At 44.4% G+C, this 18747-nt stretch overlaps 3 protein-coding genes across 5 annotated transcripts; 1 reads left to right on the forward strand and 2 right to left on the reverse strand.

Moving 5' to 3' along the window:
- Positions 1–153: 153 nt before the first annotated feature.
- On the reverse strand, positions 154–7702 carry msto1 (misato mitochondrial distribution and morphology regulator 1). Of its 2 annotated transcripts, none has more exons than XM_027020435.2 (14): positions 7501–7702; positions 6650–6779; positions 6040–6109; positions 5635–5710; positions 5434–5497; positions 5087–5240; positions 4831–4945; positions 3450–3584; positions 3122–3274; positions 2835–2966; positions 2376–2560; positions 1776–1880; positions 1418–1527; positions 154–1135 (listed from the first exon to the last, which is right to left on the reverse strand). In XM_027020435.2, the coding sequence occupies exons 1-14, from the start codon at positions 7579–7581 to the stop codon at positions 867–869; spliced, it is 1779 nt and encodes a 592-aa protein (XP_026876236.1). In that variant the 5' UTR covers positions 7582–7702; the 3' UTR covers positions 154–866. The 2 variants fall into 2 exon arrangements, with proteins under 2 accessions (XP_026876236.1, XP_026876235.1); XM_027020434.2 differs by having other exon boundaries at positions 154–1138.
- Positions 7703–7860: 158 nt separating this feature from the next.
- tmem79a (transmembrane protein 79a) lies at positions 7861–11888 on the forward strand. Of its 2 annotated transcripts, none has more exons than XM_027020398.2 (6): positions 7861–7959; positions 8065–8346; positions 9003–9861; positions 10271–10465; positions 10652–10874; positions 11243–11888. In XM_027020398.2, exons 3-6 carry the CDS (start codon positions 9297–9299, stop codon positions 11430–11432), a joined length of 1173 nt encoding a protein of 390 aa, XP_026876199.2. In that variant the 5' UTR covers positions 7861–7959; positions 8065–8346; positions 9003–9296; the 3' UTR covers positions 11433–11888. The 2 variants fall into 2 exon arrangements, with proteins under 2 accessions (XP_026876199.2, XP_026876200.2); XM_027020399.2 differs by having other exon boundaries at positions 9331–9861.
- A 92-nt stretch (positions 11889–11980) lies between these two features.
- On the reverse strand, positions 11981–17448 carry glmp (glycosylated lysosomal membrane protein). Its single transcript, XM_027020397.2, has 6 exons — positions 17300–17448; positions 16427–16699; positions 15529–15723; positions 15107–15325; positions 13325–13593; positions 11981–13087 (listed from the first exon to the last, which is right to left on the reverse strand). Exons 1-6 carry the CDS (start codon positions 17390–17392, stop codon positions 12916–12918), a joined length of 1221 nt encoding a protein of 406 aa, XP_026876198.1. The 5' UTR covers positions 17393–17448; the 3' UTR covers positions 11981–12915.
- Between the last annotated feature and the right edge of the window lie 1299 nt (positions 17449–18747).

Here is an 18747-nt window from a genome sequence, read left to right on the forward strand (position 1 = left end):
CCCACTTGGTACTTTGTATATCTAATTGAGCAGGAATAAACATCATTATAATGCATTGTGTCATATTTCTGACGACCTGCTCTTTTGTAACCTTGTTATAAACTACCTAACATATAAAAACAGTGATTTTTAAATTAAAATTAAACATTTTTAATTTTCAAATGTTTTCAGTCACATTTGTTTGATGCTGTTACATTTACACAAAAAAAAATCAATCATTTTTAAATAGGGTTATCAGTTCATAACCAAAACCTTTTTGTAAATATTTAGTCAGCCTTCATTCAAACATTAGTTTCCAAAAAAAACAAACCACACACACACACACACACACACACACACACACACACACACACACACACTACAGACATTGAAATAAACAGTGATATCATCTGTGTCATCAGACCTTATTCCATAAAAAACACTTTCAGCAACAGTTTTGGCAGAAGTATCCTGGCCACTATTCTGTTCCTTCCTTGACCAGAATCCATCCTTTAATGAGGGACTGTTACAACCCTGAAGTCCAATTATTGGACAGCTGCTAAACCCAGACCCTTCTCATCCTGTCCTTCTGCAGTGGATGAGAAACAGTGCTCTCTAGTAGTAGGAAGTCAGTGGCTTTTGCATGTTACACCCCCCCAATGTCATAAAAGATGAACAGCAGCTTCTGTGTGTTCTCCATTACCTTCCACACCATTTTCCTTTCCTTTATGGAGACACTGATGCCAGACACACAGAAATACTCATGAGTGTGTCTCTGTCCATCCTTCCAACCATCCACCTCTCTCTCCATCATCAACCCATCTGTCCACCACTGCCTTAGTGGGTGAACTTCGTCTTACTGCCGTCAGGGTTGCCTCGCACCAGAACTAATCAACGTCGTCATCATCCTCTTCCTCGGATGAAGAGCGCAGGGTGCCCCCACTGTCGTCGCGGTAGTGGTATGCGAGGACGCGGAGCTGCTCCAGATTCTCCGCGAGGTCACCAGCCTCCAGGCCCTGGCACAGGAAGCTGGGTGCGGAGCGGCGCATCTCCACAGAGACACAGGCCTTCTGCAGCTCCGCCAGCATCTGCCCTACCGCTGAGCTGGACTGAACGCTGGTCAGCACGGGCGCAGCCAACACCGCTGCCGGTCCTGCTGCTGGGGACGGGGCAGGACCACAATCGAGTGGGCCAATCAGTGACAAATGATTCAAATCAGTTCTAAAATATGGCTAATGGCCAGGAGGGGACGGGGCTAAGAGGGGGAGTGTGTCGTTTTATCCATGGCAAAGTTATGTGTAGTATCCTCATACAACACTGTAGTGTTGTCTACAAAATCACAATGATTGTTCTCTTTTTTTTTTTTTACACACATGAAAGTATGTTGTCAGAAACCCCACATGCGTGTAATGATGTAAAACTGGACAGTTCCACTTGCCAGTAGTTGGGGGGTGTCTCTGAATCAGGCCCTGAGGATCCAGGAGTGAGCTGAACATCTGGGGGAATGGAGGGGTCAATTTACTAGGGGTGGACACCAGCTGAACCACCCTGCAGAGAGAGAGAGAGCGAGACACACACACACACACACACACACACACACACACACACACACACACACAGTCTTACTAGAGTGGTTTCAGTAGTGTCATGTCTTGTGAATGTGTCTGTCTGTCTGTCTAAGAGTAGCGTTAATGAATAAAGTAGTCCAGGCATATATATATGTGTGTGTGTGTGTGTCACAGTGGTGCAGATGGGTAGTGGGCTCTGATGTAGGGGTGTGCGTGTGTGTCTCTCACAGTGGTGCAGATGGGTAGTGGGATCTGATGTAGGTGTCCAGAACTTCCTCTCCTGTTCGGGCGCAGTGCAGAGTGCTGGATGGCTGTATGCCAGGAGCCAGTGGACTGCAGTGAAAACAGTGTCACAACGTTACAATAACATTCACATCATATTAAAATAATGCTGCCACAATGTGGAGTACATCACAACAGTACGTCCCCCTACGTCACCCCCACCCCCCCACACGCATAAACCACTGTATAGTCAAGATAGAGATATATATGAATGAGAGAGAGCTGTAGATATAACGAATGCAAATGTTCCATTTATCCCCACTCTAATTACAGACAAACTGTGCGTAGGTAAGACTGTCACGTGCATCCAGTCTCCTTCCCCTGGATATCTGTCTCTATCTGTGATATATCATCCAACACTCATGTACAGCCATGGTTCAAAACCCTGGTCACTTAACAAAATTAAAGAACAGCCTGTGTGTTCGGGTCGGTCATGAATCACCAAGCGGTGCCTCAGAGGACTCGTCGTTCCTGAGATCAGTCAGACTGCAAACAGGAGAGAGGGACATTTGGTGGGAAATTAATGTGTTCAACAAAACCTCTCACCTCACCAGTCTCTGCCGGTCTAGGCCTTTGAGCGTCACTGATTGGCCGAAGCAGCGTCCATCAGCAAGCTCAGGGCAAGCCGACAGAGGTTTCCATGGCAACACATCACCACAAGCACTCAGAGCATCAGGAAGGCAGGTGCCTTGCATTATGGGAAATGGAACCGATCCATAAGCACAAACAACCTGTTTTAAGAAAAATAAAAAATAAAAATATTATTTAACTGACATTTAGTTAATATGTGCACAAAGAATCTGATATTAAACAGACAATCAAAGCATGTCATCATACAGTAAATTAGGTTAATGAAAAAAAAAAAAACACCACAAAAATATTAAACAAATATTTGTACACTCACACAAATACATAAAATTATATAAGCACTGTTACAGGTGATCTCTATGGGCAGACAAAGAGATGGAGGGAGAAGAGGACACACAGTAAGTCTCCACTCATCACCTTCCTCCCGGAGACAGTCAGTGCATCAGCCAGCTGCCACATGGGGGCACTGTTGTATCTCAGTCTATAGGACACAGTCATAGAATCCAGAGCAAGAGCCAAAATAGAGCTGGAATGGTACCACAGTGAGGACTGGGGGGAGAGAGGGGAAAATAAATTAGATTATATCCAAAGTTATATCCAAACCACACCCACACTCTTATAATTTAGAAAGAGGAGTGTAAAATCAAGCAGTGGTGGAGAGGAAGTGCATGACTTTAAACACCCTGAAACCAGAAACAGCTCACATCATAGTTAACCAGAGGAAACACCGTGGATGGACTGGGTCGTCTCCCCAAACTACCCCGCAGGGTCAAAGGGCAGAAGAAAGAACTGTGATTGGCCAGGTTGACAGTTCCCAGGGCAAAATTCATCATGTGATATAGTTCCTTAATCGGGCTCTGTTATGGAGACAATGCACACAAAGTATGCTGTGAGGAGAAGCTGACAGCAGTGTCCTCAGCTGCTACTTTAGAAACACATACACAGAGCAGTGCTGCCGCCACACACGCGCACGGTGCTGATATAATGTGGAATATGAAATAAACACAATCATGTAAATTTGCAACCGCTCACCGAGTCTGGATGATTGACAGGAGCCACACCCCAAGTCAAGATGCCCCGCCCTCCATAGGAGTCCTGCAGCAGCTCTGTGACCTTTGATCCCAAGCCTGAGAAACCATCAGCCAAGTCACACAGCACTTGGAAGCCCTGTAGGCAGACAGACCGACCAACCAACCAACAGAGAGACAGACAGGCAGGCAAACAGACAGATGGAACAGAATGTTAAAGCCCTGTAGTGCTTCAGCATAAAGCCAGCAGACACTCCTAAACTGTTCTGTCCCGTGTCTGCTAAACACCTCCCACAGGCTTTACAGTGTCTCTTCACTTCACCTAATACTGACTTCAAACTATCAGTGCACCCAAATCACACCTGTTCCACCTGACCCAAATCACCTGGGGCTTCAGCAGTTGCTGAGTAGCAGAGGCAGGTGTGTTGGAACTGAACTTTATAGGAGGGGCCACAGCCAGGTACACCCTCCCACTGTTTAGAGGTACCTGCTTCCATCACACACCTCAAGTTATATCTCTCATAGGACTGTCATGACAACAGATTTTCATGACAGGATCATCGTGGCCAAAAGAATTCAAAATAATGATATTATTGTGATATTTAGAGAAACTATCCGAACAAAATATGTTCAGGGTGTTGGCCATAACGATCATGCCCAGACAGTACGGCTGACTGTTGTTGGACTCGCAGAGTTTCGTGTGAGTTACGGCTGCGTTCGTGTTCCAGACTTTTGTGTTGCATGTTCCTGTCCTAAAGTATCTGCCGTTTGTCTAGGTAATGTATACTAGTTAAATACCACTGGACGTCACTAGGGTTAAGTGTTTATCAGCCTGTGGTGCTGATCTGGTATTGAAGGTTTATTACTCATCTAAGTGTTTCTGGTAGTATTTCCATGTACAGATTGTTTAGTATTATTAATATATTATTAATTAATTTATTAAAATAAATAAATGTAAATTTAATTTGTTCATAAATAACCGTTGAGTAATACTCTTTGCTGATATTAGATGTTAAGCTAATTAACAGGCTACCAAACAGGCTACCAATACTATGCAAAGCTAATGATGTCCACAGATGAAATGCTACCCAGTTCTAAACTATATAATTATACACATTACAAAATTATAGGAATGAACTGATAGTTAAGGCAAATGGATAGAAAAGGTCACCAGATGAACAGATAAACAAAAAATCCCTAAAGCCCAACACCTGCCCAACCAGTTACTGGTGCTGGAATATTTATATTATCATGTTAATACACATGCAATATCAATATTTCACTTTAAAAAAAAAAATCACGGTTATCGGTTTACGTCACAACACCCCTAATCTCGGCAAAACCTTTGCTCTCCAAGTTGCCTTCTTGTTGTCATGGTTACCTACCTGCAGATAGTCACACTCTTCTACGAAGAAGTGCAGTCTGTCCTCCAGGTCCTCGAGCACAGAGCCCTGCAACAGCGTCTCCCCCTGGCTGAATGCTTCCAAGCGCGCTGCTTCACTGGTAAAAAGCATGCACAGACACACAGATAGTTGTTATCTCTGTACCAGCAATTGACTTCTGGTCGAGTCGTGTCGTGCTGCGCTGTGTCGCGTTCTGTCGTGCTGCACTGTGATGTGTCCTGATGTGCAGGGTACTCACCCCTCGTGGTTGTACTGGTTAATGACGGATACAGTGCGAGGGTGGAGGTGGAGCCTCAGGAAGTCGGACCACACCATCACACTGCCCTCCATCTTATAGAACTTATGCACACGCTCCAGATTACTGTTCACTGTGTCCATGGCAACCATCCCCCCTGGTTTTAGTTTGAACAAAAACAACATAACCGGTTACTACTAAACATCTTCGCAGTAGGATGAACCTTAATGGAAACTCTGGTTGCGTGTTAAAAGGATTTAACTGGAAGACGTACGAGAGAGAATCAGCTGCCGAGAATCAGCTAACGATAGCAGCAGCACACATGCACACACAGACAGACACAATCTTACCTGGGGAATGAGTGGCTGGAACTGAAGGGGTGTTGAAGTCTGGCTCTACTAACAACCCTCCCTTCTAAACACACACACACACACACACAGTTTATCAACATCAGCTTTTAAAACAAACCCAGCAGAGAATGGTGTCTGTATCAGGATAAATACAGATAAATGTTCTGTGTCATTCTGGGAGTAACAGATTGCGGTACGCACGTCAAGTTTGTCCAGGTCCTGCAGAAAGGAGTTCTTTGCTGGAGGACTTTCTTTGTGAGTCATTATCTGACCTTCCCTGAAAACACAAAGCACATGGAACCCTTTGATTCTTCATCACATAACGTGCACAAAGTCACACAAACACAAATGCACACGCATGTACATAACATACACACACAAAAACACACACACGTGCACAAACATGCATACACACTTTCACAACATAGATGCAGTGTGGATACAGATACAAACAACACAAAACAAATTACACACCCTCAAAACAACAAACAAATACACAGTTACACAAAACACACACATGATCTCAGAGACACACACACACACAGGATATACAAATACAGACACACAGCAGTAAAAACATGAGACTAACACAAAGCACATACACACCATGTTATGGTGCTGGGCTCCTGTCCTGTGGAGTACAGACTGCCTTCCTGTTTCAGAGTGCGGAGACTCCCTGAGGAACAGCACACACACATCATCATTAAACACAACAACAACACAGTTAAACAGACCAGCACAAAGTTCTAAATGGAATACTCATCCAACTCCATCCCATCCATTACCATACACATACTGCAATACAGAACACTATTATAACAAACCAGCAATAATCACACAACCTAACACAAATCATAACCATAACACAATCAGCTCCTGCCCAGAGTGTGACTTTTGAATCTGCGAGTAGACCATGTGCGCATACACACTCTAGTTCATCCATTAGCTGCTTAGCACTCCAGTTCATCGCGAGAGCGGCATGACTAGCAGGACATGACGGGCGTGACTAGCAGGATGACATTACTACCACTTCAGACTTTTAGGATAAAAGCATTACAAAGATTTCTAAAAATACATTGTTATGAAATCTGGAAACCATGTTCCTTTTCCCTATGCGACATGAGCAGGTTTACTCAGTCACATTCATGAGGTACATAGGTCCTGGAGCCCAATCAGGAGTAGTCAAAGCTGTTCAGCACAATGGCTGCTGGGGTACCTTTAAGGTCCAAGGTGATGAGGCGGGGCGTGTAGGTTACGTGTCCCCCCCGGGTAAGACCCTCTCGGAACAGAACATCACTCTGCAGCTCCCCTGGTGGCATGTCGGGGTCATAACACAATGATGCATCCTAATACATAGAAGATCAAAAAAGACCAGTGTGAAACAGATGGTGAGAGGAATGATGGGGTGTCTCCATCTGTAGGCCATAATCGTGGTACACAGGGCAAGAGCCAGAACAGGTGAGAGAGCAAGAGGAGAGAGAAAGAAAGAAAAAGATGTGTGTGAGAGAAAGGTGTGTGTGTGTGTGTGTGTGTGTGTGAGAGAGTGAGAGAGAGAGAGAGACGCCACAAACCCTGCACATACAAATACATTTAAAAAGCCTACGATGTTTGCGAGGACTGCACGTGTTAATAAAATAAGCAAGTGAGCAATAAACGGAGTAGGATCGTAGCAAGAATTAATGGGCCTTTTAAATAACCAGCTTGTTCTTGGACTAGAAACAGATAGCTCTGGACTCCACTGACTGCCTGATTTTAGCTTTCACCTTTAAAGACTGCCTTTAGCTAGCTAGTCAAACAACTGCCTGTAAAACGATTAATCACAGCTAGGAGGAGGTTTTATTAGCACTGCAAAATCCATCATCTGAATGTCAGAAACACACAAGCCCCTGTGTTTAGCTACCAGTCGTTAGATAGCTAGCCACAAGTTATACCTGTCCGGTAGATCTACGAAGCATTCAAATAACGTTTTCTTTTTCATTAAAAAACAGATCTAACAGATTTAACAGATCTAGTTATAGATAGAAATATACAGAAAGACGGAGCTCATCATCTGGGAAGCAGACTAACCTGCAAATTCCACCAGTGAGTCCCCACAAAGTTGGAGTAATGCCCGAGCTGAAGGGTAACAACCTCTCGGCACAGACTCATTACGGTTTCGGATTATCACAACACATTTAACCGTAAAAACATGTTCACTGGGACGCTGTTTAGCGCTCTGAAGCCCTAAAAGAAATAGTCAACTTCGTTGGGAATCAAATTAACTTCCGTATTTGGCTACAAAGTAACGGTCACCGATGACGCTGATCGTTGGTGATTGGTCGTCGTTATTGAAACAGTTCGCTGATTGGGCAACAGCGTGGCTGCGTCACAATCGATAGTTTGGTTGCACGGTGCCTCGCGAGGACACGTGCAGCGAGTGGTCACGTGTGTCCGCTGCATTTGACTGCTCGTGAGCAACACTGGAAGCTAATTAACTTCACTAATGGTCACTTCACAAAGTCTTCAAAAAAATAACCTCATAAACAAGTAGGAAATACATTCTGGTATAAACTAAGATAATTTTTAATTCAAGAAACTTTGTCTTAAAATATTTTATTTACTGATTTTCGGTTAATTATTCTTTTTCTTCAGTGATGCGCGCGCATTAAGCTGTGAACAAAACCGACCACACGGCATTCAGGAGAAGGAAGGGAAGCAACCTGTAAACCCGTCACCTGCCACACCTGTCCTTCACTGCCACTTCTGGCCCCGCCTTGCACATCTGTTTGGGTTTTTAAATGACTTTATTCATTATGTTTCACAAAGGACGATCGGAACGGAATGGACCGTGGGATAAGACACGGCGATGTTTTACCGACTGCTTACAGTAGCCCGGCGGATTAGGTGCCTTTACGTCGCTGCTGGCTATTCGCGGTAGGTAATACCTTCAGAAAAAACCTAGTGTGTGGTGTTCGGGGTCTTTTTAAAAACATATTTTCAATTATTTTTATCTAAATTGTTTGAATTATGTTTTATCTAGATGGATTCTTCTTTTTTTTTTTTTTCTTCAGTATGGACAGCTCTTGGACAATAATTTTTAATTTCGTGGTAGGAAACGGCAGGTAGAGGAAGAGAACGTTTATTTTAACCCGATCTTTCTGACTCATGTGACTTACGTTTTACGTTACATATTGTTGGTCGGTTATTCAGCCTGTTATCCGCAGTCAGTGGACTTTGGAAGGGCTAACCACAAATTTGTTTTTTCACCTACCCCCACCCCCCCCTAATCCCCCGGGCACGCACTTGATCTAGGAAGGGCAGGATTGTTTTTGGAGCAGAATAATTTTGCTGTCTGGTGTGAGTGTGTGAGAGAGAGGGAAAGAAAATGAGTGTAAAAATTGGGAAGTCTAATGTGAAATATCTCCAAATTGGTTAACTTGTTACGTTAAACATTATTTTGTACATTATGCTTTATGATTTTATATTATTATATTACATGCTATTATTTTATATTATATTCAGTTATTCAGACAAGCCTTTATAGTAATTGACTTTGGGAATGCTAACCCTAACTACAACTCTGTTCCTAGGAAGTGTGGAGGTGTTGTCATCGTTCTTGCCCACGTTTCATCAACCTCTGCAGCACAGCCTGACCTGCGTGTACAGACAGTGTTTTCAGTGTTTCTGTGTCTCTACCAAATGTGTAGAGATGCAGCCTACGTGTGTATAAACAGACAGCGAGGTGCACAGAGATGGAACATTTAATAAGTGTGTCTGTTACTGAATCAGTCTGAATTAGTGATTCAGAACCACAGCAACAACAAAACACAGTTGTAGAGAGTGCGACTTTGAGGTTAACTGTGTTTACACACTCACATGCACAGATGGCAGAGCTCTTTGTATTTAACCCCAAGCCAGATGAACCCCACCCACCTGCAACAGGTGTAGTCTTGACAGAGGGACAGGAGGGAGGTGGAGCTGGCATGCAGGTGGAGGTGGAGCCCAGCACACTGCCGTGGCCAGAGAAAGAGGACGAGGGGTGGTCTGATGACCCCGAGAGCCGCACGGAGAGTGCCAGACAGATGGGTGCACATGGGAGTAGCGGAGAGGTGGAGGTGGAGAAATGGGAGGATGAGGAAAGTGATGGAGGAGTGTGGGACAGGGGTGACGGCTCCCTGGCCGACGAGGAGGAGGAGGATGACGACCAGGAGAGCTGGATGCCAGAGAAGGCAGGTTATGCATTTAACCCCCTGGTGACCATCGTGCTGCCACCCATGGAGCAGGTGGGGTGGAACGAGAACACACACTACGGAGGAAGCACAGCGAAGCTTCCAGAACCTCCCACCGCGACCCAGCCGCACGGGAACCTTCCACAGCGTCGGCAACCCCAGCCTCACCCAGCACATCCTCAGCAACCCCAGTGGATCCAGGCCCTGCAACAACCCAGCCGTGAGTGCCACTGCGCACTGTCTAGCCGGTGCCATCACTGTAGTACTGCCTTTTTAACAGCACTTTAGTTAGGTATTTGAGTTTTTGATTTCATATGTAAACCTGAAATACAAGTGCTGTTTAGAAAGGTTTTGTTTGTTTCTGGATCATTTCTTTGTATTGGCATTTTTGTGTGGTTTTGGAATCTACGTAATGCTTACAAGGAGCAAACTAATCAACATGCAAATGGACCAAACAAATCTTTTTGCTAAATATTGGCTAGCTGTATGTGTGTAACTTGTGTGTGGATAACAATGCTGAGGCACGTGAGGCACTCTTCAGTGTTAAGAGAACAGAAGAAACTTTTTTGATAGAATATGATGGTCTGTGTTTAACATTCCTCAGGTCACGTCTGTTCTCGCTCCGCCAGGTTCCTGTTGTCAACGCTGCAGCGAGGCGGTGAGGCTGACTGGATCTCTGTTAGCTGCTGCAGTGATCTTCCCCCTCCTGGTCTGGGCAGGATTTAAGCTCCTCCCCTTTGACTCGCCCCCCCTCAGCACTGCTGCCCTGAGGCTGGTCTATACCTTACGCTGTGCCTTCTTTGCCACGTTCCCCATTGTGCTGGGTGAGTATGAATCTGTTTTTTTTTTTAATGTAGTTCACTGTGGAATGTCAAATGCACTAAAATAAATGTCACATGATGTAAGCCTATATGTAAACCTACTGGGGCTGCATGTGTGTTCCTCAGACCTTTGGTGCAGTGTGTGTGTGTGTGTGTGTGTGTGTGTGTGTGTGTGTGTGTGTGCCTCAGGTATGCTGGTTCAGGGTGTGTCCCGGCTGAAGTTTGGGGTGCTCAGACCTCTGTATACTGTGAGGCAGATGGGACGGGAGGTCGTTGTCCATGGCAACTACGTCCGAGACTCTCTGCATCTCTACATCCTCTACTTCATCCAGCTTGCTGTCACGGCGACGTACATCGACCAGGACATGCTCAAACTGGTTCCTTTGCTCACGATCATCTTCGTGTTTGGCAGGTGCGTGTGTGGGCATGTGTATGACAGGTGCTGTGTTGACAGACAGGTAGAGGCAGGTGCATGTGTTTGTATGTTGACATACCTTTAACACATCTGGCAGGTGCTCTTATCCAGAGCAGCTGGAGGCAGTTGTGTGTTTGTGTGCGTGCATGTGTGACAGATTGGGGCTATAATGGGGTGTGTGTGTGTGTAGGAGAGAGTACATCCCTAGCAGCAATCTCAGAAAACCTCATTGCATTCTGGAAATTTCCCAGTTGTTCTACTAATAAATGCCCAAAAGAGGTGTTGCAACACCAAAGTAAACAGAGTGTTCACAGTGAGCGTGAACAGTAAACAGTCCAAGTGAACACGTGATGGTGTGTGCACAGGTTGATCTACTGGACGTGTGTGTCTCTGGGCAGCAGCGTGCGGGCGCTAGGGTTCGGTCTGTCCTTCTTCCCCCTACTGGCTCTGCTGGGGGTGAACCTCTACTTCGTCTGCTCGTCCACTGGACTGGAGGCGGTGTTTGATGTGGCCCCTCCCCCACCCCCACTCCAAAAAGAGAGGTGGTGGGGCTGACGGTATCCAATGAGGATTCATTTAGTTGGTAACAGGATTATGTTTAGAGAAACACACACCTTCCAGTGCTTTCCCAGTGATTTTATTCACGTTTGTGCCAGTGCTTCACAGCCAATACACAATTCATGAAACCTGAATTTGCAGCATAAAAAAAAAAAAATTAGTAACTAAATTATTTCTAAGTGTTTTATTACCAAACATTGTTTACATAGTTTGTTTATAATAAAGGTATATTTTGCTATAAGTGCTTTTCCCCACAATCCCTGTTAGTGTGTTGTATATTAGAGAGTACAGAACTCATAAGTACACTACATCTGTCTGTAGAAGCTCCAATGTGTGCATTTTGGTGGAGCTCTTGCGTGTCTTGCAAGGTTTCTGCTGCACTCACCTACAGCAGAAATGTGTGCACGGCTTCTTAAGTGTGCCTTTTGACATTAAAACAGATCTTCAAAGTGATGTTTCAGTCTTAGAACCTGTTATTTATGCTTTAGGTAATTAATAGTTTGATAATCTAGTAAATTAAGCTTTTAAATTCAAGGAAGACAAACTAAAACATGACTAATTTTTATTTTGCCAAGTTAATTAAAAGTATGTACACACGATGCACAAGTATGATTACCTGAGACTTAATGCCACACTTAATTTACAATTTACAAAAATTCAACAGTTAAAAAACATTAAATCTAACGCTCAGGGCTGAAGGAACATCCATCTCCGCACCGCAGGTTTCAGTTCTCTGTGGGGAAGAGGCGAGCATCTGGGAACAAGGCTACTGAACATGACACCAGCGACACTCCCTACTGTCTTGTCTCCTCCAGTCACTCACGTTCTGAGTCCTTCTCCGGCATGGAGTGCACCAATCCCAACACATCCTAGCAGGACCAGAAGACAACTGGGCCAGACCCACATCCCTGAGATACTGTTAGTACAAAAGTGCAAACCTCCACAGCACTGCTCCATCGTGGCTCTGCCCCATGCCACACACCCCGCTCACAGCTCTATCCTTCCATCTTAAGCTCCACCCCCTGTACGGGCCCCCTGATCCTCCAGCTGGCAGGTGAATGGCACCATCCGCTAGCAATGAAACACGCCATGCACCTCCCCAGCTCCGCCCACAGACAGCAATTTTAGCAGTCAGTTTCAGCTTTGCTTTCATTCTCTATTCCGCTGGATTGAAAGGGGAAGACAAACCATGTGCACAGTTCCAGTATTTCAACCTGGCTGTTGTGCAGTTTAATGTTTTAGTTTAAGTGAACAGATAAAGAATTCTGTTCCTCTGCACAGTGTTCATTAAGAAAAGAGTTAAAAAGGCCCTTCAGTTCCCACTGGGTAAACGGCATTAATCAGGAAGACACTGAGCCATCAGTCAACTACAGCAGTCAGTCATGATTGGCTGTTTGCATTAAGTGGTATGTGTAACTTCAGAAACGTATGCTCATTGGCTAGTGCACATGTGTGGGTGGGGCAGAATGGTTAAGTGGCCTCAGTTGATGGACTCATAGGCTGAGGAGTCTTGCCTTCTTTTCTGGATATAGACATAAACTCCTCCCACCAGGATGAGGGCAAGAGGTGTGCCAAGCCCAACAGCCATGATGGCGATCACCAACAGTGAGAAGAAATCTGCTGGAGGGGCACCTGTTCCCACCAGCACCGTCCTGCAGAGGGCGAGAGAGTGTGCAATGGAGTCAGGAAGTGAGGAAGAGAGTGAGAATGAACATAAGTTCTTATCAACCAAAATCCCCATACAATCTATATACAGTCAGGTATAACACAAAGTACAGCAACTGTTATCTAGAAACTTCGTTTACATTTACTGCCAGTCCAGTAACACCACATTAAGCCTAGAGCTCCCCCTGCTGGAGCCGCCCACCGTGGCATCGCCGGTCACCCACCAGCTGAGGAAGTTGGTGGAGCTGTAGGAGGCGTCTCCAGCCATGCTGAAGCTGAGGTTCAGGCCGCGGGTGGAGGCCTGCTTGGAGAAGTAGGCCAGCACAAGCCCCGAAGGTGGTGCCTGCGGGAGATCCAGCGGCTGGGAGTGCCGGCAGGGCGTAGCATCCTCCAGGACAGGCTTGGACTTGCGGTATGCCACAGCCTTCCACTGAATGTAGCCCTGGGTGGAGGAGGGGGTGGAGTTGGCAGGGGGGGACAGCCACTGGGATACCTGGGAGAGAGACAGACACGCACACACAGTCAACACTGCCAACACCTCCGTGACTCCGCCACTCTGTAGCTAGTTAGACTCCTGGAGATACCAGCTCATAAGAAGATCTACTCATCTACTTTAAAGACCCTTTGATCTCACCAACCAAACATGGGAATCCCTTACTGTGAAGTTCACAAGAACCAGTGACACACGAAGATGTGGACAGAGGTCCATCACCTGTGCAAGCAAAGTGCTTTTGAAGTTGGCAAAGTAACAACCCAATGGAATGAATGTTATGAGTTAAACATCTTTTACTACTACAAGCTGGTTCCTCCTCCTAGAACTTCAGAAGCACTTTGCTTGCACAGCTGATCAAGGACCTCTGTCTGAAACATCCTGTTTCTATGGAAACCTTTACCGGTTTGCTAGCAGAAGTCTGGATGGCGACTGCTGATGTTCAATCAGGTCGATCTCCTGTGTCGATTGTATGAGTAATATGAGTGTTCTAAATATCAGTCACTATAGTTGTGTCCCTCTACACTCGTGTTTATTAGTCAGCTGGATAGATGGGTAGAGCTGTTACAACCAGCGCGTTTTTCACCTCAGTAGCTTACCAGTAGCTTACAGTAGCCATATATCTAAGGAAAAACTCTTGATAAATTTGTACTTTGTGGTAACATCCAGGACTTTAAATACAGAGACCCGTCATATGGTTTTTGCATATTATGGACTAACACACTGTCTAGTCAGCGGCAGGCATGTAAAAACGTGGCTATACAAAGTCTATTATAAACTAATTAAACAACTGTAGTGTATACTACTGGTGAATGGTCCTTAGCTGGGTTAGTGTTAACATTTTCAATTTAATGCACATTAGAACAACATGAATCACTAGAAATACATACACCTTGTTGGCAGCAGCTGTAACGGTTATTTCTGGTAACAGGTATAAACAGTATTTCCTGCTGTAAGGCTACTGCAGAGATCAGTCTGTATTTAAACCGCTTGCAACCATAGCCCTCTGCTTTTTGCCTCACAGGCTGTCTTTGACAATGGCATCCTATAAAAAAGTATAATGAATTTGTCCTTCAGTCATATTCTGGCATCCAGCAGGCAGCACAAGAAGAGTTTGTCATTATCTCCTGGATGGCGGCCATCTCATTACACGTTTCTGTGGTTTTTTGCCGTCACAGGGACACCTCTCCAGATGGGTCTATACTTGTGTGGATCTGGCAGGGTTTAAGATTAACGATAATGTTTTGCCCCTAAGCCCTGCCCCTCAAGCTCAGGTCTGAGCAGTGGCAGACAGCTGAGCTCCTGTCCAGAGCCCAGCTGCTGGCCTGAATCAGTTACTCCTGGGTGCAACGCCCATCACCTCAGACTCCTCCCCCCAGGACTGGCATGGAAAACAGATCCCATCACCACACAACCAAACGAGGTCACTGTTGCTTCTGAATGATGGACATGCCCCTCCCTAGTACAAAGCTACCCATCACTCTTCTGTCACACTCAGTAGAAGGCTTTGTCATACCTGGAATATCGAGGGCGTGTACTCATCATCGATGGATCTGTGAACGTCTACGCTAGCCTGGAACCCCTCTTCACTTACTGCCTGGAGCTCCAGACCGAAACGTGACTGGTTGGCCCGCGGCGTCACGCGGTCCAAACACAGACGCAGCTGACAGGAGTCAGCATTGTGGAGAAGGCTTGGCCATTCCTCCTCACGACCCTCTGAGTCAAAAGCTGAAAACTGAGAGAACATCTCAAATGTCAATAAGAGACTGAATGAAAGACTTAAACAGTACACGAGTGGTGAGCTCACCAGCAATGCTGGAAACCAAGTGGTAGGGAGTTAGCACGATGATCTGGTGAGTCACTCATCATACACACCATGCAAGTGATGCGATATAAAACTTTGGGATAGAATGAATGTTTGAGTGTAGTTGCACCCACACGCAGACAGAGGGAGCCGTTGCTGAAGCTTGAGGTGTTGTGCCTCCCACAGAGCAGGGCAGTGTGGTGTGTGTAGTCCACAGTCTCGTTCAGGTTATCCCAGGTGAAGTCCCGCAGCTCGTAGGGTGGGAGGAAGCTGGACACAGGCAGGTCCTGCATGTCGGCGGTGTTGTTTACATCGTCGTACTCCCACACCTGAGAAAGAGGAGAAAGACGCCAAAACCTTTAGAAACCTACTCACAGACACTTAGTGAGTTACTACAAAAAGCACTCAAACTACTGTATGACTGGATGACCTCCGAGTCAACTTTTCCAAAATACAGATTCAAACATTTCTGCATTGCACCGTTCTCTTTCTTTTGTTGCTGTTGTTGGCATCAGTGGTGTCTAGTGACGACCCCAAAAACGGAGTTTGTGCCCCCTCCCTCCAGATCCACTCTAAAGCAGACTCGAACACGGAGTGCGTGGAGACCCTGAGGCTCAGCAGTGCACTGCATAAACATGTTACACGGCTCCCAATACCTCTGCTGTGTTAGTCATCATTTATGATAAAGTTACAAACACACAGAAGAACATGGCACTGCTGACCACAGCCAAGTGAAACAGCCATCTGTTCTGGGCTAAGAGTTAACGTTAGCTGCACAAGGCATTGACTATTTATATGCAATAATAGTAACAACAACAACAACAACAATAATAAAAAAAACCAACAACCTAGGATGTTCCATTCCAACTTAGTTTCGTAAAAATTTTTCCATCATAAATTGTTCCATTAATATAAACACGGATGCGTGTTTTTAAATGGTCAACACTTATGACTCGATATTCTTAGGCTGGGTTATCATATGGTGAACATTTCGAACCCTAGCACCCCCTAGTGGACAAAAGTGAGACGTACCCTGGTGAACACTAGCGCACTGCTATACTGCACACTGCTCTTTGGCGCCACCTGGACACTGCCCGTGTAATTGCCCCTGAGGAAGGCAGCCCAGTCCACCCGGAGCGAGGACTCTGTGGAGTTGGTGTGCACCAGCAGCACTGCAGGAGCCTCCAGGCTGCAAAGGAGGACGTGCAGGGTGTCATCACCACCCACCGCTCGCACATGCAGCAGACTGACTCCAGGGGGCGCTGTGGAGGGAGGCTTCAGTCCAGGGTTTAACTCTAGGGATACCTGGGGGATTAAATAAGCAAATAAACAAAATAAATTGACATTTCAGAGTGAGCCTGTCCAAAAAACAGATAACTGTTCATGATTGAATCTGAGGAATTATTGATTTCCACAGTGCCTCACCATATGATTACTAAACTTAAACAACAACAACAATAATAAAAACCAAGTAAATGTAAAGTAGGTAAGACTGTCGGACTGCAGTAAATCCCAGTTCTGCAGCAACATGAAGATTCAGTTAACCAAGAGTACGAGGAGGAGGAGGAAGTGAAGCAAGCGAACAGGAACACGCCCATGTAGACAGTATAGGGGTAGAGTTAACGAGATTAACAAACCAACCAACCAACCAACGCACTCTTTCATCCGATAGTTAACAATCCCAAGTTAAATATATCTAGCCATCTTAGCTACATTAAGCTAACCTAAAACAGCTCTACCCGTTCTTATTTATTTAGATTAATTTAGATTCGTCTATTTAGATATCCGGACATTTCCCCTTTAGCTAAAACAAAGTTTGATAGCGAACTCTAAATCTGATAGCTGCAAGCAGAGCACATTTCAGGGGTTAGCCCATTTAGTTTTTGATGAGTACAATGAATTAACCTTTCGACGGAAATTTCCATTCCCCATTAATGCATTCGCACAACCAAAAATAAGCAACAATGCTACACAACACCGAGCTTTAGAGGTCGACATCCCCTCCGACAAACAAGCGCAGAATGAAAAATTGTTTTGAACATTGTGATTCTAGCAACACTTGCCACGTTAGCGAATCAATTTGTCAAAATAAAAGTCTCAGTTGAACATTTTAAAGTACATTTTAAAAACAGGAAACATTAAATAAATAAATAAACAAATAAATAAAACAGCATTATAATTAATATGATTTATTTCAAATGTAACAAAATTATACATTGACCAAAAATGCATCATGATTAAATAGTAAGAAGGAATTGTGTAAATCAAAACCTCTAGCCCCAAATGTTTTTCAGAGCCACACTAGTTGAATTACTGGCTATATACCAAAAGTCACGAGAGTCCTTTGTTTGTGACTCATCGCCTAGTACCAGATGTGGCCTCAGTTGTCCAAAGATGTATATTTGACTTCCAAATTGCATTATTCTTTAAATTTCAAGTGACAGCACAAAATTATATTTCCCAGCCACACTAGTTCAACCTACAGACTAAACACCCAAAATGGGTGTTCTTTTTGACACACTGAACCCTGCTAGATTTGATGATGTCTCAGTGTCTCAGCCTGTTTGAAAACAAGCAAACAATCTTTAAGCCATTTTTAAATGTATTTTTAAAAAATTATGTAGATAATAACATTCCACTTCAAAACCTCAAGTAAAAAAACCCCTCTAATTTGAGTAAAGGTTCTATATTGTCAAAATTCTTACATGTTGTTCTTATATGTTGTATTAATATCATATATAGTCAACTCAATTTTTGCATATTTAGCAGAAATAGGTTACTTTTAACTAACTAGTTTACTGTGAACAAACTAGTTAGTCCATTCCAGTAAAATGGCACAACAGCATACTTTACCTTGCTTAAAAATCACAGCGCTTAATTCGATTTATTTTCTTTTCTTTCCTTCTTTTTATGTGCAACCATTTATAGGTTTCCTATGCTGTCTTTTATTTTGATGGAACAGTCATATGACTTTTCAATAACTGTCGCTCATTTCACGGCGCTACAGAGAAGTCATCTGATTTTAGTCAGCTGACATCGCTGACTAAAGTAGACGCTGTTCTGTCAGAATAAATAAATGTGCTGGAATGAACTTGATTTTTAAAGACAGAAAAACTTGGTTTGAAAAGCCAGCGCAAAAAAAAAAAGTTAAAAATACTAGTCTATATAGGAGGAGCAGTAACCAATTAATAATGGAAAAAGTAAATGTTTAAAGCGTAGCTTTCATTCCATGGAGAGCTAAAGTCCCATGAGTGATTTGATTAATGTTATCAGAAGCACATACTTTGCTCAGCTCTCTGGAAATCTTGTGTGCTTCGTTACAATTTTGAATATCTTTACAACTGTTACTACGG

This window comes from Electrophorus electricus, chromosome 2 (genome assembly GCF_013358815.1).
Source record: "Electrophorus electricus isolate fEleEle1 chromosome 2, fEleEle1.pri, whole genome shotgun sequence".
Lineage (NCBI taxonomy): Eukaryota > Metazoa > Chordata > Actinopteri > Gymnotiformes > Gymnotidae > Electrophorus > Electrophorus electricus.

What these genes read in the sequence shown, in the direction of transcription:
- tmem79a (XM_027020398.2), top strand. Translation starts at nt 9,297, where the DNA reads ATGGCAGAGCTCTTTGTATTTAACCCCAAGCCAGATGAACCCCACCCA. An exon ending in GGCCCTGCAACAACCCAGCC is followed by an intron (nt 9,862 to 10,270) that starts GTGAGTGCCACT and finishes TCGCTCCGCCAG; the next exon opens with GTTCCTGTTGTCAACGCTGC. An exon ending in CACGTTCCCCATTGTGCTGG is followed by an intron (nt 10,466 to 10,651) that starts GTGAGTATGAAT and finishes TGTGTGCCTCAG; the next exon opens with GTATGCTGGTTCAGGGTGTG.
- msto1 (XM_027020434.2), bottom strand. Translation starts at nt 7,581, where the DNA reads ATGAGTCTGTGCCGAGAGGTTGTTACCCTTCAGCTCGGGCATTACTCC. An exon ending in AAGAGTGTGACTATCTGCAG is followed by an intron (nt 3,585 to 4,830) that starts GTAGGTAACCAT and finishes GTCTGCCTACAG; the next exon opens with GGCTTCCAAGTGCTGTGTGA. An exon ending in TGACTGTCTCCGGGAGGAAG is followed by an intron (nt 2,561 to 2,834) that starts GTGATGAGTGGA and finishes TTCTTAAAACAG; the next exon opens with GTTGTTTGTGCTTATGGATC.
- glmp (XM_027020397.2), bottom strand. Translation starts at nt 17,392, where the DNA reads ATGTCGACCTCTAAAGCTCGGTGTTGTGTAGCATTGTTGCTTATTTTT. An exon ending in GTGCGCTAGTGTTCACCAGG is followed by an intron (nt 15,724 to 16,426) that starts GTACGTCTCACT and finishes CCTCTTTCTCAG; the next exon opens with GTGTGGGAGTACGACGATGT. An exon ending in ACGGCTCCCTCTGTCTGCGT is followed by an intron (nt 15,326 to 15,528) that starts GTGGGTGCAACT and finishes ATGTTCTCTCAG; the next exon opens with TTTTCAGCTTTTGACTCAGA.